General features: G+C 47.4%; 1 protein-coding gene across 3 annotated transcripts in view; it reads right to left on the bottom strand.

The window, feature by feature from the left end:
• The window catches only part of LOC119433248 (genetic suppressor element 1), a 174,613-nt gene that overhangs the window by 121,719 nt on the left and 29,377 nt on the right, over nucleotides 1–23,517 (bottom strand). The window contains exon 1 of one of the 3 annotated variants that reach the window (XM_049671336.1): nucleotides 11,559–11,739. The exons of the other annotated variants lie outside the window; for them this stretch is intronic. Within the exon in view, the coding sequence (XP_049527293.1) occupies nucleotides 11,559–11,643 (85 nt within the window). The 5' untranslated portion in view covers nucleotides 11,644–11,739. Of the gene's footprint in view, nucleotides 1–11,558; nucleotides 11,740–23,517 lie in introns of those variants that run through there. 3 annotated transcript variants of the gene reach the window in all.

The following is a 23,517-nucleotide window of genomic DNA, read 5'->3' as shown; positions in this document are numbered from 1 at the left end:
ATGACGTCACATTATTTTTTCTTCCGCCGGAAGTGTTCCCTCCTCACACAGATGGCGCTAAGCCCCATGAACCGCCGATGAACCGCCATGTTTTGAACGTATGGGCTTCTATGGAAGCTTCGCTACCAGGTATATCTACCTTGCCCTTCTCAGCCAACCGAGTCGGGTTGAGTCACTTGCGTTTCACGAGATAGCGATAACGCGGGCTGAAACGTGCGCTCATCACCACTGGTCGGTCGCCTATGCTGTCTTAAGGAATTCGACAGTATGTCGGAACTTGGTAGTGTCCAGAATAGCACCCCGGTTTTCATCGCCTAATCTCAGCGGTTTCGACCCACTTGCTCAAGTCGCAAAACGGTCGCTTGTCAAGTAATCCGTTTAACAAGAACATACCGTCACTTGTTGCAAAACGCGGTCGCGTAACAGCTGAAGCGTCGATATACGCAATCGGCACAGTCATTTTGCTGATCCGCGAGGGCTATGATTTGTCTTGGCTAGAGGTGGGTCATATTTTCTCTTCGTGTTGCAATTTTACCGGACGGTAACAGAAAATACCGAGCCCGGCAAAATTCGCGCATGCGCAATCAGCGGCAGTCAGTAACGGCAACAGGATACGACGGCAACGGTATGTTGAAATACTCCCGGTTTAGCTTGTCTGTAAAGTATTACTATTTACGGAATACTGGAGAAAAGTGGTGCCATCTTATGACATTGAGTTCAACCGAAGCTTACAAAACTGTCATTGCAATGACCGGCTGTGTGTTTATTCAGTTGCTGTAAATGCGTGCAATGGCTTTTTTTATTGTCTACCCTCCTGAGTTTGGCGCGGCTGTTGTCTGCTGCTGGGTCGGTCATTATTTCAGCGGGTATATTTGTGGATATATACATACAAAGCTTCTACGTATAAATCGTGTGTGCTGAACGACTAAGTGGTGCGAGTAAGCGCACCTCTGTTGGACGCGAAAAAAAGATAAATCCATCATAAAACCTCAACTTAGAATGTCGGATCATATATTTCTCAAAAGCACTCCAACCTCTTAGCATATTCACTGGATTTCTTGATTACCTTGGTTTTCTTCGATTTACCCATTTAGAAGTGCCAGTGGGTGGGTGCTCATTCTTGGCCAATCCTCCAGAATGGTTTAGTGTGGTGGGGTGCGCTTTTAAAACAAACACAGTGTAAAGCACACCGGCAAACAATGGGGAGCGCTTCTAAGAACGTATGTTAATTGAAACATTCGGTGTTCAAATATATCTACATATACAGCCACGTGACAGTCATGTGACACGCCCTATCTAAATGACGAGCGAAGAAGCCAATTTCTTTTTCGTCAACAAAACGAACGGTGTGCTGACACACTGGCCCCTTCGTTGATTAAGGCTTTTTCGCCTCTATAATTTCACGCATGCATTTATCTTTATGGTAGCTGATAATGCGGCCGTTTGACAAAAATCAGTGAGCAACCATGACCTGAATTGTACTGACATGTACCCATCTCTGTAAGGTGCAACGTTTTACCTGTGCTCCGTGCAAGGATTCTTTTTTTTTTTTTTATGTCTCACTGATTCATCCGTGGGCGTCGAAAACGCACTGCAGGAAAGCCAACTTACACAATTGAACTATCTGCGCATCTGCGCATGCAATAGAACAACGGCGCACGACATACGTATCGTAGATACAGTTAACATTCGCAGTTGTACCGATAAGAATAATGGGAACTGCAACGCCAAGCTACCCAGACGAACTGTATATATCTGCATTGCATTACGCGCGTCACGCAATGCATTCCCTGCCGTCACAATAGGTAATTGCCGGGGGTGCAGCGCACGGTGCCGTACGCTAACGTAAGCGCGCGCACAATCGTGCCCGTAAGGCCGATCCCGTGTATCGGCAACGGCAGAGCCTCTGAACGTCTACCACAGCGTGCACAAGGCAATCTTGTGCAAGTGTAGAGTCATCCGTGAAAGTGTGTATGTGTAATAAACGGCTACACGATCTAAAATAAAGGCTATGCAACTTAACTCTTTCCCTACCATGGGGTAAATAGGTGTTTTTTGTATGTTACGGCAGATGTTTTTTTTTTTTTTCTGAAGGAACTGCTGCACTAAATATTTAACGTATTACATAAACAGAAAGCAAGATGAATGCACTTTTCACGCAAAAAAAAAGTTATTAACGAGATGTATGTCATAAAAAAGATATAAATTGTTAAATTCAAGACTGTGCGATAAAATTGAACAAAGATTGTAAAGACACGCTTGTATCTACCAAGAAAAAAATGTTACAAAAATTATGACATATACAAAATGTATTGCCGTCTATTAGGCACTATCTCCGAAAAAAATCAATTTTTCATTGAACAGGTATTCCGTTACAAAAATTTAACTGCAAGCACTACAGTTGGGCGTGCCGGGCTGCGGCCGCCGATGTTCCGGGCTGGTTTGCGTCATCGTCGCTTTCAGACTCAAAGTCCGACGAAAAGTCAGCGTCCTCTGACTCGCAGCTATTCGATGTATCGATAAGATCAGCCACAGAGGCAGCGTAATCGCGATATCTGCGATCTCCCGAAGCGCGCGTGCCGTTTCCGGAGCCGGACATTTTTGCGTTCTGCTTTGACGATCGCGAAATTTCGGAGCGCGTTAAAAAATCACCGCTTCGCGGGAAAAAAAAAAGCGAACTCCTTAGAGAACAAAAACATAGTTTCTCCTCTTTCATGTCCGATGGCGCAGTGTGTCCGTCAGCGGCGCGGGAGGTCTAGAAACCGGCGTTTCAAACCATCTATAGCGGGCTGCCACTTTTTCGTTCACCTTTGACAACGCGAAACTTCGGAGCGCGTTTAAAAATCACCGCCTCGCGGGAAAAAAGCGAACTGCTTAGAAAACTAAAATATTGTTCTCCTTCTTCACGTCCGATAGCGCAGTATGTCTGTGAGCGGCGCGGAAGGTCTCGAAAGCGGCGTTTCAAACCATCGATAGAGGGCTAACCATGCCCAATGGGCGCGGAACGGGAAGAGTTAACTAAATGTGTCTTCATTCAAGTTCAACGTTAAAAAAAATACAATCCTAAACAAGCAATCAAATCACATATGCATCGCATCGGCTCGCTCAGCATTTCTTGGGTCCGTTGCGTGGTCGTTGGCTTTGGACTTTGATTCAGTTTGCATGGGACAAAGCTTCGCGTTCAACCATCGCGTTCAACCAAGAAAGGGGCTTTGATTTTTGCCTCATAAAATTCTCGTACAGTGCGACCTTAAGCCCACGGCACGGTGCAAAAGCGTGCGTTACGTACAGGTATACCGCGTTCGTAACAAAAAAGAGGGGAAAAAAGAAAGAAAAAAAACTCCGCGGGAAGAGGGCAAAAGCGGAAAGATAAACACCTTGTCCTGTCCACTCGTCATTGTCCCGCTTTCCTTGTTCGTTTTATGGGCATGAAGCCGTATACTATGCTTAAGTTAACAGGCATTTGCTATATACTCTTATTATATTTATTCAGTGTTGCTCTTTTTCATTTTTTTTTTTCATGAAAGCGCAATCCGGCCTGTTCTGATGTGTTATCTGAATAGGCGGGCATTACCTGCAAGGCAAATCGCAATGTCGAGGTAGTTAAAACCGAAAAAATCACTAATTATCTTTTAATTTGTTCACTTTATGGTAAATGTTTAATGTGTAAAATTTAGCAGTCATGAATTCATGCACGCTTAGTGGAAATCCTAAGAGTAGCAAGAAATTTGACATCTAGCTAGCTGCGTCTCCAACATGTGGTACGAAATATACTGGCCTTCCTGTCAACAGTTTCACAAGACCGCGCCTCTCTCTTTTAAGAGTTCTGAACGATAATGACTGCAACGCCAATGCCTATTTTAGCACATTTTGGTATGGACGGATATCTCGAAAGTTATGTTAGTCTGAAGCTTCCCGCAAAGCAGGTATGACTTCACTACGTCTCGGTTTCAATTTCGCAATCTCGCAAGCGATTAAATGAAAGAAAGTTTATTAGTGCATCTTTTTTATATTAGCTACATGGCCATTTCAACTTGTCGAGAAAGTAATGTCCGCATCCTAATATAATCCACCTGAGCAGACAGGATTGCGTTATCTCTCAGGCGGCCTCGTGAAAATCCGTTCCAGCTACAAAGAAAGAAGGGGAAAAAAAGGAGGACGCTTAAGCTTCGCCTTTAAGAGTGGAACGCGATAGCATCATCGGGCCCCATTCGCATCGCATTTTTCATTGTGAGTAGGCTTCACTGCAACACCGAACGTGGGAAAACCAGCTTACAAAGACCAAGCTTACACCGATCCCCTTAAAGTCGGCTTCACTTTTAAACAGAAATGCATTGCTGGGAAGACGTTTTTCCAGGGGCAATATAAGTCGTCTTAGATTAAAATCTGAAGGCCCTAGGAACTTTTTTATGATTTTATTAATTGGTTGCTACTGCCCCGACGCGCGCGCGTGTACAAAACGCATTAGGCAGGCTAAGTCCCAATTTGACCTGCCGAGGATGCGAGCACCATCTGGATATGATTTTCGCAAGTAACCTACCCAAGCGCGCCGCTGTTGGTATGGTAGAAATGCTGTAAAAGGGGCTTGTGTTTGAGTTTCCTCTTAACAAAATTATGTTTTCTCGTACATTCAAATTACAATCCGACGCCACCATGCCTGTAGGTTGTTGTTAAGTCGTACTTTACCATTTTTTCTGGCGGATTTTACTGTGAGAAATTCAATTTTTGTTCACTAACACCTTGCGCCACGCGGAGGGCTTGCGCGGTCGGGGTGGTTCGGGATGATTTTTTTCGCCACGGACGCCAGCGCTTACGCCGACACCGACGCCAGATTTTCTGCGACGCGGGGCCTTTAACGCTATCGCGTTAAAATTGGCCGCATATCTGCTTGCTTCGCTACAAATGACGTCGAAAGACGATAGTCTTCTGCCGCCCCTGATACGTAACATCCTCTCGTCTCCCCCTCCCACCCCTTCCATGATGGATGCAATGGAGGTTTTGCTGAATTCAATTAAGTTTCCCGCGTTCACCCTGCTCTCGCGCCATCTGTTCGGACCTCTTATTACTGTTGGCTTAAAGCCAGCTACAGAACCGCGACTACAGTCGGCTTGTTTTTAACGCGTAGCGTTTCTTCGACACTATTTTTAACGCGTTGATTTCTCATTTACTAACGTAAAAAACAGTCCAATGTGTATTCTTAATTAAATGAACGCTGCGGGTCATGGTTATATGTACATATTTTTTTTTTTTGCCTCAAGTAGGCCTGAGGTTTCCTTTGCGCTGTATAATGTTGACGTGTATGACCACGTGCCACCAGTGCTAGTTAGCTTGGTTGGTTTTGGCCGGGCGGTTGAATCGAGTGACAAAGTTTTTCGCGTTTAGGTAGCCCAAGAAAGACTATCGTCTTTAAAAGAAACACGGGCAGTACCGCTCGCAGCGAAATGGGAATGTCACGCCATAACAAGCGCGCGCACGTGCAACCACTCCTCTAGAATCCGCGCGATTGCATGACTGAGACGATGTTGACTGCTGTTTTACAGACAGCGTACAACACGAATATATCTGCACGCTTTCTTCACGCAATAAAACCATTTCGGCGAGCTCCATTGCGACGACCGCACACATTGGCCGTGTATTGCATCTTGTGAAGGTACGGCATGTGTAAAGTGTTCTTTGTTTGCTCAAGGTCAGTCATTTGGCAGCAGCCAACTTCCCTTGTTTTGAAGGAAATTACATAAATGGCCAGGAGCGCGACGCGGTACTTCATTTAAGCACCGGAAGGCAAACTATGGGGAGCGCGCAGTGTTATTTCTCATACATAGCCTCCGAGAGCGCACACACGATATCGGAGGCCATGCCTCATACCACGTCAGCGGTGCGCTCCCGGATGATGGCGCTAATTTATGTCCTCGTAGCCATGTACAGACAGCTGCGTCCGAAGACTTAACCAAGAAGTGACGACAGCCAAATCAAAGCTACCGAAACTAGGGCCGATACAGCCCTGATCAGGGGACCTGGCCTCGAGAACCGCGAGAGAGGAAGAATGGACAGAGGGAACGCGAGAAAGCAACCATGCAAAGACGAGGCAACAGCAAATGTATATAAAAAAGTGCCTACTTGTGCGCAACGTGTTGCCACACTTGTGCAGCTGTGCATCACAGGAATGGTGATGATGCTGATGACCAAGCTTTATTTACTAGGGATGGATCGTAAATAAAGTACCCCGATGTATCATACACTTGTTCAGTAAACGAAAACGCCGTATAGATGATATGTACTGCTGCTGTCCTGAACGTTATAACGGGCAGTACAATTATCCTAGCTTGTATGAAATGTCCTCTCGTGCGACCTTTTATATACATAATGACAGAATCAGTAAGACATCAGTCTGTTAATATCTATCCAAGGGACAAAACCCGCGCATGTTGACGGGCCGGCGCGCGAAGACGCGTTGGCATGCCAAGACAACCATGAATTACGGCTTCCACAATACAAGGGGTTGAAAATGAAAGCGGAAATTACAACTGTGGCGGGGAAATGGCGTGATGCAGTAAGCGTGCGCGCCCCTGACAAACGAGATCACGCCTTCAGCTTCATCTCGTATGACACATACGCTCACATAACCGCAAGTCGTTGACACCGCACGTTTCGATGTTGCTCAATGAGGCAGAGGGCAACATGACACGTTACACAGCGGTCCCCATAGCAGGCATTCGATAGGCAGCGACGCTGAGCTTAGCAGCAGACGGCGCAGAAACAAGAAGCACAGCATGCTACACTCAGGGGAGAAAACTGAAGCACTGAAGAGAACAAGAGATAGAGCTCTATAGGGAGTGTGCCCTGACAGCAACAAAACAAGATACCACAGAGGCACGCTACACATTTGATAGCAAACCGAACGTGTTGGCACGGTGCCTGCAGCACCGACCAAGGCCGAAATGGTCTATATATAGCCACCATGGGCCCGAACACGGAGTGTAACAAGAGATAAAATCAATAAGTCCTTGTCGCACACGTGACACGTGTACGTCACTCTGGAGTGAAAAAAAAAAAAAAAGGCTGGCTCACATCGTGGCCTTGCGGCTCTGTTTCGCCTATTTCTAGATATCTACTACGCTCTTTTGCTGCACTAATTTCTTTAGGACTGCTCTGCGGTTGCTGGCAGATCGCTCGTATCACTTCACCTGGAATGCTTATGTGCACGGATTCTTGCGGATTTCACATTATTATTATTATTATTATTATTATTATTATTATTATTATTATTATTATTATTATTATTATTATTATTATTATTATTATTAAAGGGCCAGGGGAAGCTGCGAAGTACAACTTCGAACCTCCGACCTCCTTTCTCGAGCACTGATGCCAGGACAGAGACAGACGCAGGCTCATGCATGCAGTGCTGTGAGCAAAGAGGTTGTACAGCGCCAGTCTTATTCTACTATCATGACGGGATTTGCAGTGCGACGCACCTAACTGCCGAAAGAAAATAACGAAAGGGTTAGCGAAAAAAAAAAAAAAAAAAGACACGAGCGCTCCTTATTTGGCCTTCTTTCGTTAACCCTCCGTTATTTTCCTTCTGCAGTTCGGTGCTTTGGGCTGCAAATCACGTGATGAACTTTGACAAAACTCGCCCAAATCGCTATTCTTATCCAATGCTATTCCGCTACCACTGCCCACCTATGCAAAAGCACGAGGGACAGCAGCCAGCGAGGCTTGCGCTGGCTTTGCAATCATTGCAAATTGCATTGCAAATCATTGCAAATTCATTGCAATCGCGTTGGGGCGGACGCCACGCCATCAATGGTTTCGGGCCGCTGTCGATCACATTCGGCGATCGGCGGAAAGCGCGGAAGCAGAGACGTGACGACCGACCGTATAACCTGCGGACACACACAACCGCCCGTCAACGCGACCTTCAAATACACGTACTACGTATAGTTTTGTTGAGCGCATTGAGAGGGCAGGCAAGCATCGTGATGTCAACGAATGTCAGACGCTGCAGTAAGACATCACGCCGGAAGTCATCGGACAAGAATACGGGCTAGGGCCTAGTTACTGAAAGGCAGACGTGCGAACACGGACACCCGCCCGTTTGCACGCCTGCCTTTCAGTAGCACGAATCCCCACCAACTTGTGCTACGCTCGGTCGTCCTGGCCCCTAGTGTCCCAACTGCAGTTAAATGTGCGCTGAAGACCAACGTTTAACCTGTTTACATTGGCATAGTAGACTTTCAAAACCCCATTTTCATTCATTTTGAGGAACGAGAGAGAGATCAACTTTATTTTCAAACGGCTCTTTGAAGTAGAAGGTCAATTATTATTGGAAAACAAATTGCCGAACTTTCTTTTATTGAATGTCGCACTGAAACCTTACGGCGGCAAATCAGAGTAGCGTCACCGATTTCACACTTATCTCGCATCAAGAAATGGGCCGACTTTTCTCTGGCTCAGGTTTTATCCCGTAAAACTTCCGTCTCCGGAACTGAGAGCCTCGCCCCAATTTTACTCAAGTCCTCTGTGCGCAAGCATGCCATTCAGGCCTACTTATGGACGGAGGTCGTGAGCAAAACTGCAGCCGAACTATTGATGCAATCAAAACGAGGCTTATTTTTGTTGTGGACTCAAAAGTCGAAAGTACCACAGCAAGTAACAGGAATCACGCGGGTTTGCTTGGCATAATCGCCCTTCGAGGCGGTGAGTTCGTATTCAACACGACGGATGTGTCTATATAACATACCTAGAGAAGTACACTTCAATATCGAGCAGGAACAACGCGCCCACGTGGGTCTTGAAGTTACCGCGTCTTTGGTAATAGCTTTAAAGGGGAGAGTAAAGGGGAGAAAAAAAAATTGTTTTCCGAGTAGCTGTTCGGAAAATTATGCCCGGACATTCTACATTTAGGCGTCAAAAGATAACAAATGAAGCAAAATAATAACTTGAAGGTAGCAAAAGAAAGGCGCATTCAACGGATTTGTTGCGATTATAGAAACTGACAAGCAGATACGAGATACGTGAATTTCTTTTATGCCTTCTAATGTCCCCATATACGGCAGTTTCAAAACGTTCCAGTGCATTTCCCAGATTTTGCTGGCAATAATTTATCGTGCACTTCTTTTTCGTTTCTTCTTTTTTTCAGCTAGGAATGTTTCCATGACAGTAAAATTGTACAACCATACAGTTAAAAATACGCAGATTTATGTTACCGCATTTCAGGCGTATTTCATACATACTTTTTAAAGAAAGAAAGTATTATATCACAGACCTAAAGCAACGCGCACCAACGAAAGTTCGCATATGCTATAAAAAGTGAGCCAATTCGTAGTTTCAGCCTGTTCTGCTGTACATATTCTTCTTTGGTTGTCCGTGGGTGTGTTGCAACACACTGCAATAACAACGTAAGATATCCAGGGTTCTTTATAGTTCATTTCTAAACTTAAATATAAATGCTGTAGTAAATTCAATTAAACGTAAATGCAATACCGCTGTACATTCCCAGGAGCAAGCTAAAATACTTCGCTGCGCTCTATACAAAAATGGTATGCCGACTACTGCGTGCAAAAACTAAAATTACACGTTGCTTTAGGCGACACACACAAAAAAGAACGTATTGCGCGAAAAGGGGTGATAATTCTGTAAGAAGTAAAAGAAAAAAAAAGAATGATGATCAACACCTTCCTTACGCAAACTATTGAATAGAACAATATATATATATATATATATATATATATATATATATATTGATTAAACAATAAACAGATTGGAGCGTTTTTTAGCCTGAAACATGCAATAACTGCAACCTGCTCTCGAATAAACTGACTTTCAGACATTCGAATGCGCCGAGGCTACAAGTCGCAAGGAAACCATGCGCCGCTCTCTAAAATCAACGAAACCGCAACACGAGTGCAGGAAGCATGACACGTAAAACATCGCCAAACTTCATAATAAAGCAGCACCCCAGCCTGATGTTCCAATCCCTGTAAAGAAAACACGCGACATAAGAAGCGCAGCCAAGAGTGACAAGTGCGCTAAATTTAAAAAAAGATATGCACAAGTTTTTTTTTTAACAAAACTCAGTGCCTAAACCATTTCTAAATTTAACTGCACAACGTTTACCGATAGATGTTAACACGTCCTGAAGGATTCCGCCACGTGGAGCGAAGTGCAGCATGTGCGCGCCTCACGCGGAGATCCCAAGACAACGACGGGTGGCAACAAAGCGCGGCAGAAGTTCATCGCGAGAGGCACAGCGCGCGCGCGCGCAGAGGCCAGCGCAAGGGAGGGTGGAGGCGCGTAACAGCCAAGCGACAGGAGCTGAAGCCGCGTGCTGGCCCGCAAGAGGCGCCGCAACCGCCGGCCGCAGGTTCGCACGCGTGGCCCACGGAGTGCATGGGGGGAGCTCCAACCAGCGTCGCGCGGAGGCGACCGCAAGGCTGCGCCACGCAGGCACGAGCCAGCCAGCGACCACGTTACGCAAAAGACACAGCATGCAGTGTGCGCCGGACAAAAACAAAGCCAGCGAGAGAAGACAGCGAACGAGGGAGGGCCAGAGAGGACACCGAGCTCCGGCGCCGACGCAAACGAGGTTTGCCCTCCCGCCCTCTCCCCAATATCGATCCCGACCGCTCGCCCTACGACCTGCGTCCGGGTCGCGGCCGCCCATTACTCAAACCGAGCTCACAGCGGGGGGCGACTGCAAAGGAAGTGCCGGCCAGCGCCGCCGGCGTTCAGCGGTTCGGCGCCATGCAATGATGCGCGAAACAAAGCGACCCCGCACGGCCCATCGGAGTGCACCGCCGCTGACGGCCAGCCACAGCTGTACGCCCGCCCCGCCTGCTCCGAGAGCACTCGCTCCTTGAAAGCGGTCAGGCGCATGTGCCTATGCGGGGCAGATTTATGCAGGATACAGAAGGTGCGATAATCACCTGCGGGTTTAGCAAATCTTCATAATCGGCAGCTTCACGATGTTTGAGATTAGACAACCCCTGCCAGAGGCATTTTACTCCGTGAAGTGGCTGAAGAGAAACAAGCATTCAAAGAACAGCGCACAGTTCTTACATTGGAGATGCGTTCACGTTGAGTCACTCGCCGATTTGCAAGCGCGCACATAATGACCTACGCGATCAAGTCGGTGCGACACTCTCGCTTCATTTTCAAGCGATGAGCGAAGTGCAAGATACGCGTGCATGAGAGTATATACAGAAATGCAACGCGTGCGTTAAGGGACACCGCGATGTAATCACGCAAGGTGCGGCGATGCCATAGCACGACAGCGCGGGTCTTCGAATGATAGTTGCGTGAACTCGGTGAAACACCAGACACAATGGACGGCTCCTGCTCACTCCTGATCACCAAGACAGGGACCAGCGCACAATCACCGCAAGAGCGTCGCGACATGTCCCCACCAAGCAGCGGTGAAGACCACTGTAAACATGGGCGATGGACATGCCTGGCCGTGTTTACAGCGCGCTGCATCGCGCAGCGGCAGCAGCAGGAGCTGTGCGAGAAGCCATGCATCGAAGAGGAGCAGGCGAAGGGCGCGCGCCGTGGCTCACCTTGGAATGCCAGGTAGTCCCCGAATCCCAGCGGGGCCCGCATGTACAGCCCATTGGGGCAGCCGTACAGGTTGTGCACCGACATTCAACCCAGCGGCGAGCGACCCGCGATCAGCGCCATGGCTCCCCGTGCGCCGTACCACGTCGCCATCGCTTTCCGCATACACTAAGCAGCACGACGACGCTGTTTAGCGAGAGCGGGAGCGGGGGAAAAAAAATACTGGGGAGACGCAAGCGGGGTGGGGAGGCAGAGTCAACGCCGACGCACAACACTTTCTGGCTTCGCTGTCGGCGCTGAGAGCACACGGGAGAAGCCGAACCGACGAGTGAAAGGCGGCGCAAGCGTCGCAACTTCCTTTCTCGGGCTAAGTGGGCACGCGAACCATTTGTTTGTGTGTGCGCCCGCAACCGCAGCTCCACCTCCCCTCGATACGCGGGGTTTTCGGAAACAAGCGAGAGTGTACGAAAAGTCCGGCAGATGGCGGTTCTCGCGCGAGTGGAAAGAGGGAGAAATGGGGAAAGACGCGCAGATCTCTGCTCGCCACTGCGCTCCCTCGAGTCCCCATTCTCCGCCGCGGAGTTCCCTAAAGTCTGCTTTACCAAAAACGGATGCAAGGCTCTGGGTCCACCGAATAAACAACGGCAAAGAGCCGCTGTAATCTAGGAGAAGAAAAGTTTATGGACCACTGGAGCCACGAAAAAAAAAAAAATGTTTGCGCAACCTGGAGTTAAGGGATGCGCTGCTGCGGAAGTAGGCGCAAGTTGCAGAGTGCACCAGTGAATCCTAAGCTTCTCTTCTGCGGCTCCAGTAGTTCATTAGCTTCCTGAACATTATTAGTTGCACTCTTTCATTTTGCACAATATCCTTGTGTAAATGCGGCAGTAGAGTTGTAAAAATTATCTCTAGAAGAAAAAGAAAATGAATACGGAAAAGCAGAACGTGTCAAATCTTACGTCGCACGGATCCGCTATTTTGTTACGCGTGCGGCCCACGCACACGGTTGCTTTCCCGAAAGGTGTCGGATATGTGCATGACAAGTCCTCTGCACAGCCACTTTACGCGAAGTTCTAGACGATTGTGCACGTGCGATGCACGAACCCACTCAAATCTTGCCCAACGGAACAAGGTTTCAAGTCAACGTGACAAAAACCGAAAACTCTAGCGATACGAGCCACAGCTTATTCAATTAAAGAGTTTTAGCCATATGATGCCGCATTACCGAACGATAAATCATTCCTTGTGACAAAACGTAGCACGTACAAAGCAGAGGACAAGAGTACGACGACTGTCTCTGATTATAAGAAATAGGAGGGAAGACGCAAAATGACCATTCCTTGGAGATTAAGGTTCACGGCAGCCACGGAGATCAGAACTTGAGTGTACTAATCGTCAATACGTTCACTAGTGAGCTATTTCTCATGAATTGTATTTATTAAAGTTAAAAGCCATGTAAGCGCATAAATGAAACCAATCAGTACGCAAACACAACACACGATGTGGAAACACGTTTAAGGAAAACTGCAACAAATTTTCATTTGAGTTTTTAAACTGTTTATAAATGAGCATACAGCATAGTATACTATCAATGCAATATCTGTCTTATTTCTTTGATGTATTATTAACAGCATGTAAATAGTACTTCAGCCGACGATGTAGTACCTGGAGGTAAGCAGACATGAGACCTTAAACACGCCGTAGGCCCCATTAGACCTAGGAGGTCATGCCAAGAAGCTGCGCTGGTTCTCAACGACATAGGTGCAGCGTCATTTCATCTCAGGCGAGCGGCAATGGCTTTCTTTTTATTTTCTTTACTTTAACGAAACTGACGCCCGACACCAAACGGTTATGCTTTGCGTACTGGTTGACTTCAATTCTACAGCATACCGATCTGACCCCGTTTAAAGTGCATAAACGCCTGCCCTGCTGGCGCCATGGCGACAGCAGTACTCGCCGCTTTCAACTTGTCCTGCTAGGCGAAGCCGTGCTCTGGAATATGACAAGTCGTAGCCTGTGTCACGAGGCAGCCCCGATTACCACCTATCTGGCAGCTTACTAACCCCTGGACGACCTGGACATCACCAACCCAGCCATTCTCTCAGACGCAAGAGCTGGGCGAGTTGGTTAAAATTCATTTCAAATGTGGTATACAGCGCGAACAAGACTTGGCCCTTGTTTTGTTCGCGATGTATAGCACGTTTGAAATAAGTACTCCAGAGCGGCCCCCCAGAGCATCCAACGGTCGGACCCTGATTGAGGCCGAAATTGTCTTGGTTGAAGCAATGGTTGAAGTCACAAAGGCGTTGGTTAAGGTGTCCCGACGCCACCAAGATCACCTCTACGTGTGCTCTCTAGAATTTCCTCTAGGTGGCATAGGGTGTCCACCTTGAGTTAACCTTGAGTAGTGTCCCGGTATACGGTCCCTAAGGGAGCAGAGTTGCGCCACTCTTTTCCCCGCACCGCTCGCGATAATGATGATGTTTATTGGCATCCCCTGTGAAACGGGGTGGGGACAAATAGTCACAGCCTGCTGAATTTATTCAGGTTTTACTACATCTACCGCTATCTGGCCTTTTTCCAATCTGATCCCAATCTTAACTTTCGTATTTAAAACATGTATCAATATATTGTACCATTACCAACGCTTGCAATGACCGGTTCTATGAATACCTTCCCTGCTTTTTTTTTTTTTTTCACCAGTATTCTAATCGTCTTTTACTTATCGCGACTGCTGACCAGTTAATCCTTCCATCTTCTTTTAATCCGCACGTTTCTGGAAGATGGACATTCCCCACGCATCTCGGGGGTCTCGGAGGGTTAAAGAAGCCCGCGAATACACGCAAAGTGCCTCGAGCGGCCAGTCGCGCGGCAATTATGCGTGTATTCGCGGGCTTCTTTCGCGCTCGGAAAAACACTTTTATGTAACACGTATTAAGCAACAGAAAGCTGTACCGGGAGTTTTTCATGTTGCTCTACAATTTTCTTTTTGACACTTTTCAGGTAATTATATTTGAGAATTTGAAAATAATCTCAGTATCTCCAAGCAACAGCAAACAACATTACCTTGGTTCTGTCCAGCTACGTGGTATTTGCATATTTTTAAAAATATTGGTGCATGATAGTTGGGACGCCCTGTATAGAGGGAAACTAACCTTGAATGGAGTTCCTCGATGGACGCGCATCGAGACCCTAACGTTGACTGGGACAGTGACCGCGCCTTTTTCTATCCTGAAGGAGTACTGGCATGCAAATCTTTTGTCTCGCTTTTTTCTCTTTATTTACGTAGCTGGCCACTGCGTAATTACGGTACAAATGCTCAGTTCCTCGAGCACGAAACAAATAGTCCCATCAACTTTTAATGCGACCATTTCCAAACGCATACTCAGTACAGCGCGGCTTAGAGCGTGAAACTGTAGACGTCATCGGCACCTGAGGTGTTGGTCACGTGGTATCACAAACCACTCGCGCGCGCGCCAGTCAGCCCGGCGAAGTGTTTGAAGCTAGCACAATACAGTATTTTAGCAAAGCGTTACCGTTCTGTCGTTCACGCTACCATCGAAATGCGCATGCCCTGTTAGAAAAATGAGAAAATACAGAGGAAACCAATAACCACAAAACTTTTGGTGGAAAATATTGAAAACTGCTTTATTACTCAATATCTTGACTTTATATAAAACTTCGCAGACTTTGTTGATTTGGACTGCTGCGACCAGACACTCTGCTTATATTCACAGCTAGAATCATCTGCGCCACAAACAGCCAGAAATATTCATTAAGTTGTAGTTTATTGAAGAAACTGCGGCCGAAATTTCTGTTGACGCCACACGATGGTTTTATGATGTGGGTGGCGGCGGTGCTGCGGGTAGATGCGAATAATCGAGAGGGCCCGAAAAAAATCAAGCTGTGAAAATCGCCTATTAACGTAAGGTAACGTATTAACGTAGTATGGCCTAATTGGTTATTCATTTTAGGTGGTGACAAGAACAATGACGAAGTAAAAGCACATAAAAAATTACTACGCGACTACATATGTATTTTCTTGAAATCAGTTTTAGCCTAAATTGGAACAAAATAAAAGATGGAAAAATGCGTCTCTGCTATGACAGTTTTAGTCGTGCCACGTTTGCGCATCCGCCATCGGGTAAATCGGTGATCTGCCTATCTAACCGCTCCGTGTTGCTGGACGGAAAGATTTACCCTATGGTCAGGCGCGTGCGGTAATGTGGCAAGGCCAAACTTTCCTAAAGGCTGGTAAGCTGTCTCCACTTGGACGTACGAGTTTATTGAGAAATCTAGCACCAACCACTCCAACACGGTCGCTACGCATCGCTCAAGCGGATCGGCGATCAAGTGGTCATGTATACCGTATCTCGTGACTCTTCACGGCGTCAACGCGAACACGAGGCGCGCACTCTTCGTGAAAAGTATACGGGCCAAGTTGCCAGCGACCTGACTAGAGGCTGTTTAACGGACTTCTAGTGGTGCGCCATTAGTTCCTACACCCTGGGAAACGAACATAACTCCAGTACTCATCCTACAAAGGTGAGGAGTTTCAGACACAGCCGAACGACATGTATGGCGAAGGTGTTGGGTAGCCTGTATACTTTTGACAAAAGATGCAAATGTTATTATAGTAGCGCGCGGTCGTGGAGCACAAAATGAAATACTTGCTCTCACTTTGTTTACCAAAGCAGTGTTAGGACCGCTTCAAATATCCGTCTTGGTCCGCTGAATATTCATCATCTTATAAACAGCCATTTTTCCCCCAGGAAATAAACGGGGTCTGTTACGTCGCGTTTACCCAAAAATATAACCCGATTTTGGCGACATAACTCTGACGTAATTGAGCCTGAGATGAAATTGAGCCTGTACGTCCGACGCACCTTGACATGAAAAATGTCGAAATTATCTGTCAGATAATATCTCGAATGTACCCGCACAAAAGAACAACCGGATCCGTATAATGTACCCCTAACAAATTGTAAAGGGTACATCAGACGTACAGTGCTCACGGATTGAAACGAGACAATTTAGGCCTAACCAACGTGCATGCTTTTGTTTCCACCGTCGGTAGTTCGTGTGACATCGGCGTAATCTCGACTCGTACGCTTAGATCAGAGTCCGCGTCACCTTTTGTGACCAGATTCGAAGCAACATGACATGGTACTCTCGAGTAATTGCACATAAGGAGTGATCTACCAAAAATTTGCCTGTCCCGTTTCAATCCGTGAGTACTGTACGTATCGTTGGTCGCAGCCAGAAATGAAAGGGGATTGTCTTACTTCACTCGAGAAGACATGAAAGCTCGACCGCAGTTACCAACCATCGCGGTAATCACGGCGCACTTCTTTCGTCTGCTCGCCACAAGAAGGTACCTATTCGGAAGAAAATATTCAAAGTAACCACTGCATTCCTCTTCCGTTTCAGGGGAAAGAGTGTTGTGCGCCGATCAAAGCGCACTATAGACAAGGGCAGGACCAAGATACGAAATTACAGCTAACGCCCATCATACCGCGCTTGTCGCTCTCGGTAGTGACTCCAATGAACGTCTTTATAAGTGAGCCTATAAGGAAGCCCTGTGGCCTAACTACCCATCATGTGGCTCAGCCGCTACGATGTTGTCTTGCTCAGCGTGAGGTTACAGCGTCGATTCAAGGCTGCGGCAGCCGCATACCAACGGAGCGAAAATTCCCACGCACTGAGATGTACGTCATTACACGCTATAGAGAACTTGTCTAGATCCACTCTGGCTACGACGTCTCTCAGGGCCCAGCTGCAGCTTTGAAAGCTTAAAACGACTTATTTCCGTAGGTTTCCGACGCTTGGGCACACGGAGCTTACGCAAAACGCCAACCAAGAGCAGCGACATAACCGACACCAGCGATAGCCGCCAATGAGCACCTGCCTGGGCGGGGGTCGCGCACCTGACGCACGCGCTCCTATAGAAGTTTTCGGACTACTAAATTACTACCCGAAAAGAACTGTCGCGGCCTGGCGCCTGAAATTGTGGAAGTCGGCGTGCATGCCCGCGCTTGCCGCCGAGATAAACGAATCTCCCTATACGATCCGCGTAAAATTTCGACGCGGCATGATGTCATAGACCGAAACAAGCCGATAACTCGAGGAGCTGCCCCCTAAGAAGCAACATGAAGAAATTTCTTATCTAGACGCCACCCTTGACCTGCGTACACAAACCGTGGGTGGCGCTCCTGCGAGGCGCCGGTCCGACGTATCTTCGTCCCGCCTTACTGTATACAGGCCTCGCCAACGACTACATACAGCGGCGCCTCCCCTGTCGCCGACGGCATGCAGTGACGCCTACAAAATGAAAGACAACGCCGATGCTTTTTGACCTATTAGACCCACGTAGAAAAAGAACCAACGCAGACCCCCGAAGTGTTGTCAAATTTCGCGCGGCGCAACATTACCGATAAAAAGAACGACCCACTCTCTCACATAACGCACTGCCGCCCTTGCGTTCGCTGTTCCAATAACTCTGATTAACGAATTACACGACACCACAGCAGCGCGGAATACAAACGAGGTAGGCGTTGGCATTCCAGGCTCCAGCGATGCACCCCCACCACAGCCCATGGTGCAAGAAAGGCCGCTCGATAGAGGTGTTTAGCATGCTGCAGCCACCGTCGCATGACGAAGCGACACACAGTCAACGTAAGGGCTTCCAAAGACTGCCCCGCGGGTGCAGCGGCTCCGCGCTGGGACACCGAGAGAGGAGGAGGGTTTACCAGATGCAGCACAGTGCAGGAGACTATATGAAAAAGATAACGCATGCAGATCGTATACCACGCTATGATTCACAACTACGCGTTGCGGTAATGTTGCAATGGGCCGTTACCACAACAGCGCAAAAAGTTAACGAGCAACCGCTGCCAGACTTGATGGACATTGCACGGCGGAAGAAAAAAAACACACAATAAAAGAAATTCGTATTAACAGCCGCGCTTGTTCAAGACCACAACGTCGAGAGACCGGAAATTAGGAAGTTCGAGCCAGCAAACAGTCGCTGTAATACAGCGGTAATTCGAGGTATAGCTTGTGTGCGCATATAGCGGCTGCGTGCAGCTATGGGTTTGATACCCGACCGTGGCATTCCGATGGGAAATGAAACCCATGACGCACCCGGGCACCAAGATTAATCCCACGTGGCCCTGCTCTACACGGCTCCCCTCATAGTCGTATGGTGTCGCTAAGGGACGTTAAAACTGCGCCTATTGTGAATAATGTGAAAAGACACGACTACGGAGCCCAAATTTACAACTTTCTTTTTAAGCCAACCGGCTTCGTTCGTAGAACGCTGCTTACGTACGTCTCCACAATAACAAGAAAGCGAAATAAAAATTCCGTCGGAAAGAGCTGGCGAAATAAAAAAAACGAAGTTGTCATCTGCTCAAAACCACCAATCGCTCTGCCCACAGTGTACACCACGGAGGAGCGCCGTCTCGCAGTGGTTCCGATAAAAAAGCCAAGACGTTGTTCAACGCTGTGGTCCCCTTCTGTATACGTGAAAAGGCAACGACGCCTCTGCGCCGCAATTATGCGAGAAATCCGCTTGGCGACGAGCGCCGGCCAGGAGGAGAAAAGCGTCTCTCCTGTACCGTTTTCAACCGGTTTGTCCCCTGGCGACGAGCCATTCTGTTGACGGGTCAGGAAAACATTTTATCACCGGAGGGCATTCGTATAAACGCTACCCCTAACAAGGGAAAGGACACGCACGGTGCCCGCGACGGTTTTTCTCAAATCTAAACAGGACTTGGATCAACGCTCAGATATCGAACGCAGCGCTCCGCATTTAAGGCAGCACAGGCTGTAGTCCGGCTGGGCAATAATCTCAAATCGAACGCCATCCCGAAGGGACACTACCGAGAAACGCTAAACCAGATTGGACCGATAAAGTATTCCCTCAGAACTCTGTTTTTGTTAATTTCACTGCGAGATATTGATTACTAGAAGAGAAGATGAAAGCCAAACTCCCATTTTCCTTTTTTTTTTTTAATTTCGCGCTCAAAACCCAACGTACGTCAGTGTGACGCCACAAATTCCAAAGTTTTTTTTTTTTGATGTTGTGGCGCAGTAATAATGTTTTCGAAACTTGCTAAGTTCAGTTTTCGCCTCTTTCATTATACAACGTAGTACACCTATGCAGGTACGAAATTAACTAGGCCCTAGAAGGTCCCGTTAAAATACATGACGTAACAGCGAGCTGGTGCGGCAACTTCAAGGCGGCGTCGCCATGAGTCTTTAGCTTTTGTGCCATTTCTTGCTTGGTAATTAACAAGCCACCTGCCACGGTAAGAGCGGCTTCTTTAGTATTGTATAAGGGAAATCTAGTAATGCAACTTAAATCATTTTCCTTTCTCTTTTTTTCTCTGCTTAGTGCCCCTTGAAGTCGTCCTCATGAGTTGCGATGTCCCGAGTGTGGCAGGCCGGTCGATACTGCGGCACATCTCTTCATCGCTTGAACCCGGTGTCTCAACAGCGGGATGAACGCCCTAACTCCGCCGCCCCAAGCAAACGCAGTTCCTGGACGTGCTTTACGGCAGCCAGCTAACCATGAAGTAAATGAGATCATTAACTACACTACGTTTATACAAACTGAACGACTGGCGAAAACCCCGCGGCGGACGCAAGGCTCAAACGGAGTACGCAAATTGTAGTAAAAGAACAAATTATTTGTGCTCCAGTGATATGTTTCTCAACCTTGGTTAAGAAAATAAGAACGTCGGTTTTAATCGGCAAAGACGAAAAGAAAGGGGGGGGGGGGGGGGGGGCATGCAGCTGCTTGTAAAGAATGAATGAATTTATTTATTCAGAAAAGGGAGGACCGAAGGTGGCTGCATGGTGGAGGAAGGGGGAGGCAGGCACTAAATAAATCAAGCAACGCCGAAGTGGTATAACGTATCAGCTGATTTGGGTGTTCGAGTAAAGCTTTAATGTCGGGATGTAGAAAGGTACTGTGGTCGTGCGACGAGGATCGGAAGAGGGACAGTGCAGAAGATTTGTCCACCTGGTAAATTCGCGGCTAAGTCGCACAAGCAAGCCAATTACTTACTCACGGGCAGCAACAGTTGCAAAGCAGCCATCAAAAGCTGATTATTCCCATTCCCAGCACTGATTCGTTCTAGGAAACCGCTGGACCTTAGCAAATTCCTCCGCTGACAGATTTCCGAAACTTCCTATTAATCATGCAAGGAACGCTTTTTGTTCTATAACAACACCGCGTCGCTTTAAAGGCCCACAGCAACGAAACTTCCCTTCGGCTAAATTATTTAAGCATGAAAAGTATAGTACACTATATTGAAGCAGTTTTGGCACAACTGCAGTGCTCGTACCTGTCGAATTTTATTTAACATCCTTGGGACCTCCAATTGTACGTGAATTTTGTAAATATTCCCTGTAATCTAATGAACGAAATCCGAGATCTGTAATATATATATATATATATATATATATATATATATATATATATATATATATATATATATAGAAAAGATTGAAGACGACGGGGTGACCTAGTGGTTAGCAGACGATTTCCGAAAACGTGGCCTCCGAGACCTTAATCCAGTCGCGGGCAATGAGGTCATGCTCCGGCGCCACGCTGATTCTAAACGCTCCAGGTTCCGACTCATTTCCGGCAAGTAGTAATGGCGGCGCCTTTTTCTTCTTTTATTTTAAGCTACGCATGAGAAACGTCTACTTCTGCGAGCATTTTTGTGACGCACACTCACACTTCAAACGTAAAATTATGCTCGGAGGCCTACTCTGTATCAACACTATCTGAAACTAAGCTTTTCAATATGGTTGCAGTTCGCTTTTCTCAGTCCGTTTTCCCCTCAGACTTACTGTAGCCTGTAACACATACATGTGTAAATCTGTTTTGACACATTACGCGAAAGCTTTCCCACGCGCGCGTGATCCATCATGCAGGGCTCCGCACTTGCCTTTGATAAGGGTATGTAAAAATAATGCCAAAGTTTCGAACTAGAGCTTGACCAACCGACCAGGCGACGTTGCTGGGCATCGAGGGGTACACATTGCCTGTTTCAATTTTTCGTCCAGACAGCTCACTCGCAAAGCATTGGGCCTGTCTGATCCGCAATTACGTCAGATAAGCGACTGGAATTACCGGTGGATGAGCTCTTGTTTCGAGGAGTCCAAATCACAAACGGTGCCTACACCAAGCTGCTCACTTTTCATTACCAGGCTACAGCCACTTTCTCTTCAACCCAATCAAACACACTTTCGGCAGTAAAACATAGAATACGGCAAGCACCGTTTAAGCGAGTCCGCTCACGACAGAAAGGAATAATGTCCCCAAACAAAGCTTTCAGTATTTCTTGCACCAGCTGTCTTTATTTTCGTCTAGAAGCTTTGCCCGAAAGCTTTGTCTAGAAATTAGTCATTGCTATGTTGAGCAAAGGCAACTGGCACGCGCAAGACGAGGCTATTCATATACGCAAGTTACAGTAGCCAAAGCCCAATGCATTCTCACAGCCGACCCCGTTTGACCGCCGACGCGCTTGAGTATATCAGCACTTCATTCTACACTGCCAAAGCTAGGATGCGTGACGAGGCTGCTAGGGGTACGTCGTTCGGTACCAGCACCAATGCATTAAGTGTGCAATTCGACAGCTATAATGCACAAGTGGGCGGCGCCATATTGGGCGACGCGCGATCCGCTACCGCGACGCACCGCCTCGAAAGGCCACGCACGCATGCGCGAAGCAGCTGCGTGTGGGCAGGTGGTGCTTTGCTGGCATAGAGGCTTTAACTTGGTATAGCGGTTCGCGCGCCACACTATGTACGCTAGAGCGCTGTCACGATACCTGCACGCGTCACAAACTAATAACAACCTAACAGCACATTATATATTACGCTAAATTCGACCGATACAATCCACAAACGGCATTGAAGCCGGACGACTGTCACCGACGGCGGAAGCTCGTTACGACAAGGAGGCGACGCCACCTCGAAATTCCCGCACCACCTTTCCGTGACGACGTAGACGGTGCGTCCCACCAAGGCCAGTAGATTGTTAACGGAGTACTGAAATTACATTTTGAAATAATTAGTTTTCGCATTAAGCGAAATTCCTAAATCCCCGAAGCCACGGAAAGACTACTGGCGAGCTGATTTAATCTAAATAATTTACTGCACTAGCTTTCTAATAACCAGTTTCAGTTTCTTTGCCTTAAAGGTGTACGTGTCGTGACGTCATGACACAGAAGGTGGGTCACATGGGAGCAGGACATCGCACCATTTTGGCTTGGTTTTGGCGCTCGCTCCGGATTGCTCGGTGGTCAGTTATGCTGCTAAATTGGGCCGCGCAATGAGTAGCAAAAGACCACCGAGCGCACCGGAGTGACACAAAATTGCTGTCATGACAGCAGCTTCATTTTTTTTCTCTCTCAAACGCATAGCCGACCAAACGGTAGGGCAGAAACTGGCCCTCGCGCCGCAATTCACAATCACCTCACGTCTTCAGGACCGAAACCATGTCGTAAAATATCCTTGTTAGGGGCTATACTTGTGGACAACCTATGTGGCAACAAAGAAAAAAGAAAGGAGGGAGAGAGAGAAGTACAGGGCTGATAAAGCGCCTCTACAATCATCAGATTGCATAGTAGTTGCATTAGTAACCGATTCCAGATTCGCATTTGCCGCCTACAGTGTCACTGCAGCTGAAGTGCAAACATTTCATCGAATGAAGAAAAACAAGTGTGAAGATTTTTGCTCGATTTGTATTGTAAAACGGCGAATGAATGGCGAGAAGCGATTCATCACACATTACTATTCTGCTTCTGCCCGTCTTCAGAGAAGAAAAAAACAAAACGTTGGCTCTCCCGTAATCGAGTGTAGATGTGAGCATGAAATGGTTACCGGCAAAGCAGAGTGGTGCCGCGCCTCGGGCCAGAAAGCTTACTGAGCTTAAATGAACCTGTT

This window comes from Dermacentor silvarum, chromosome 1 (genome assembly GCF_013339745.2).
Source record: "Dermacentor silvarum isolate Dsil-2018 chromosome 1, BIME_Dsil_1.4, whole genome shotgun sequence".
NCBI classification, from domain to species: Eukaryota; Metazoa; Arthropoda; class Arachnida; order Ixodida; family Ixodidae; genus Dermacentor; species Dermacentor silvarum.
This window is presented reverse-complemented; position numbering and strand designations above follow the sequence as displayed.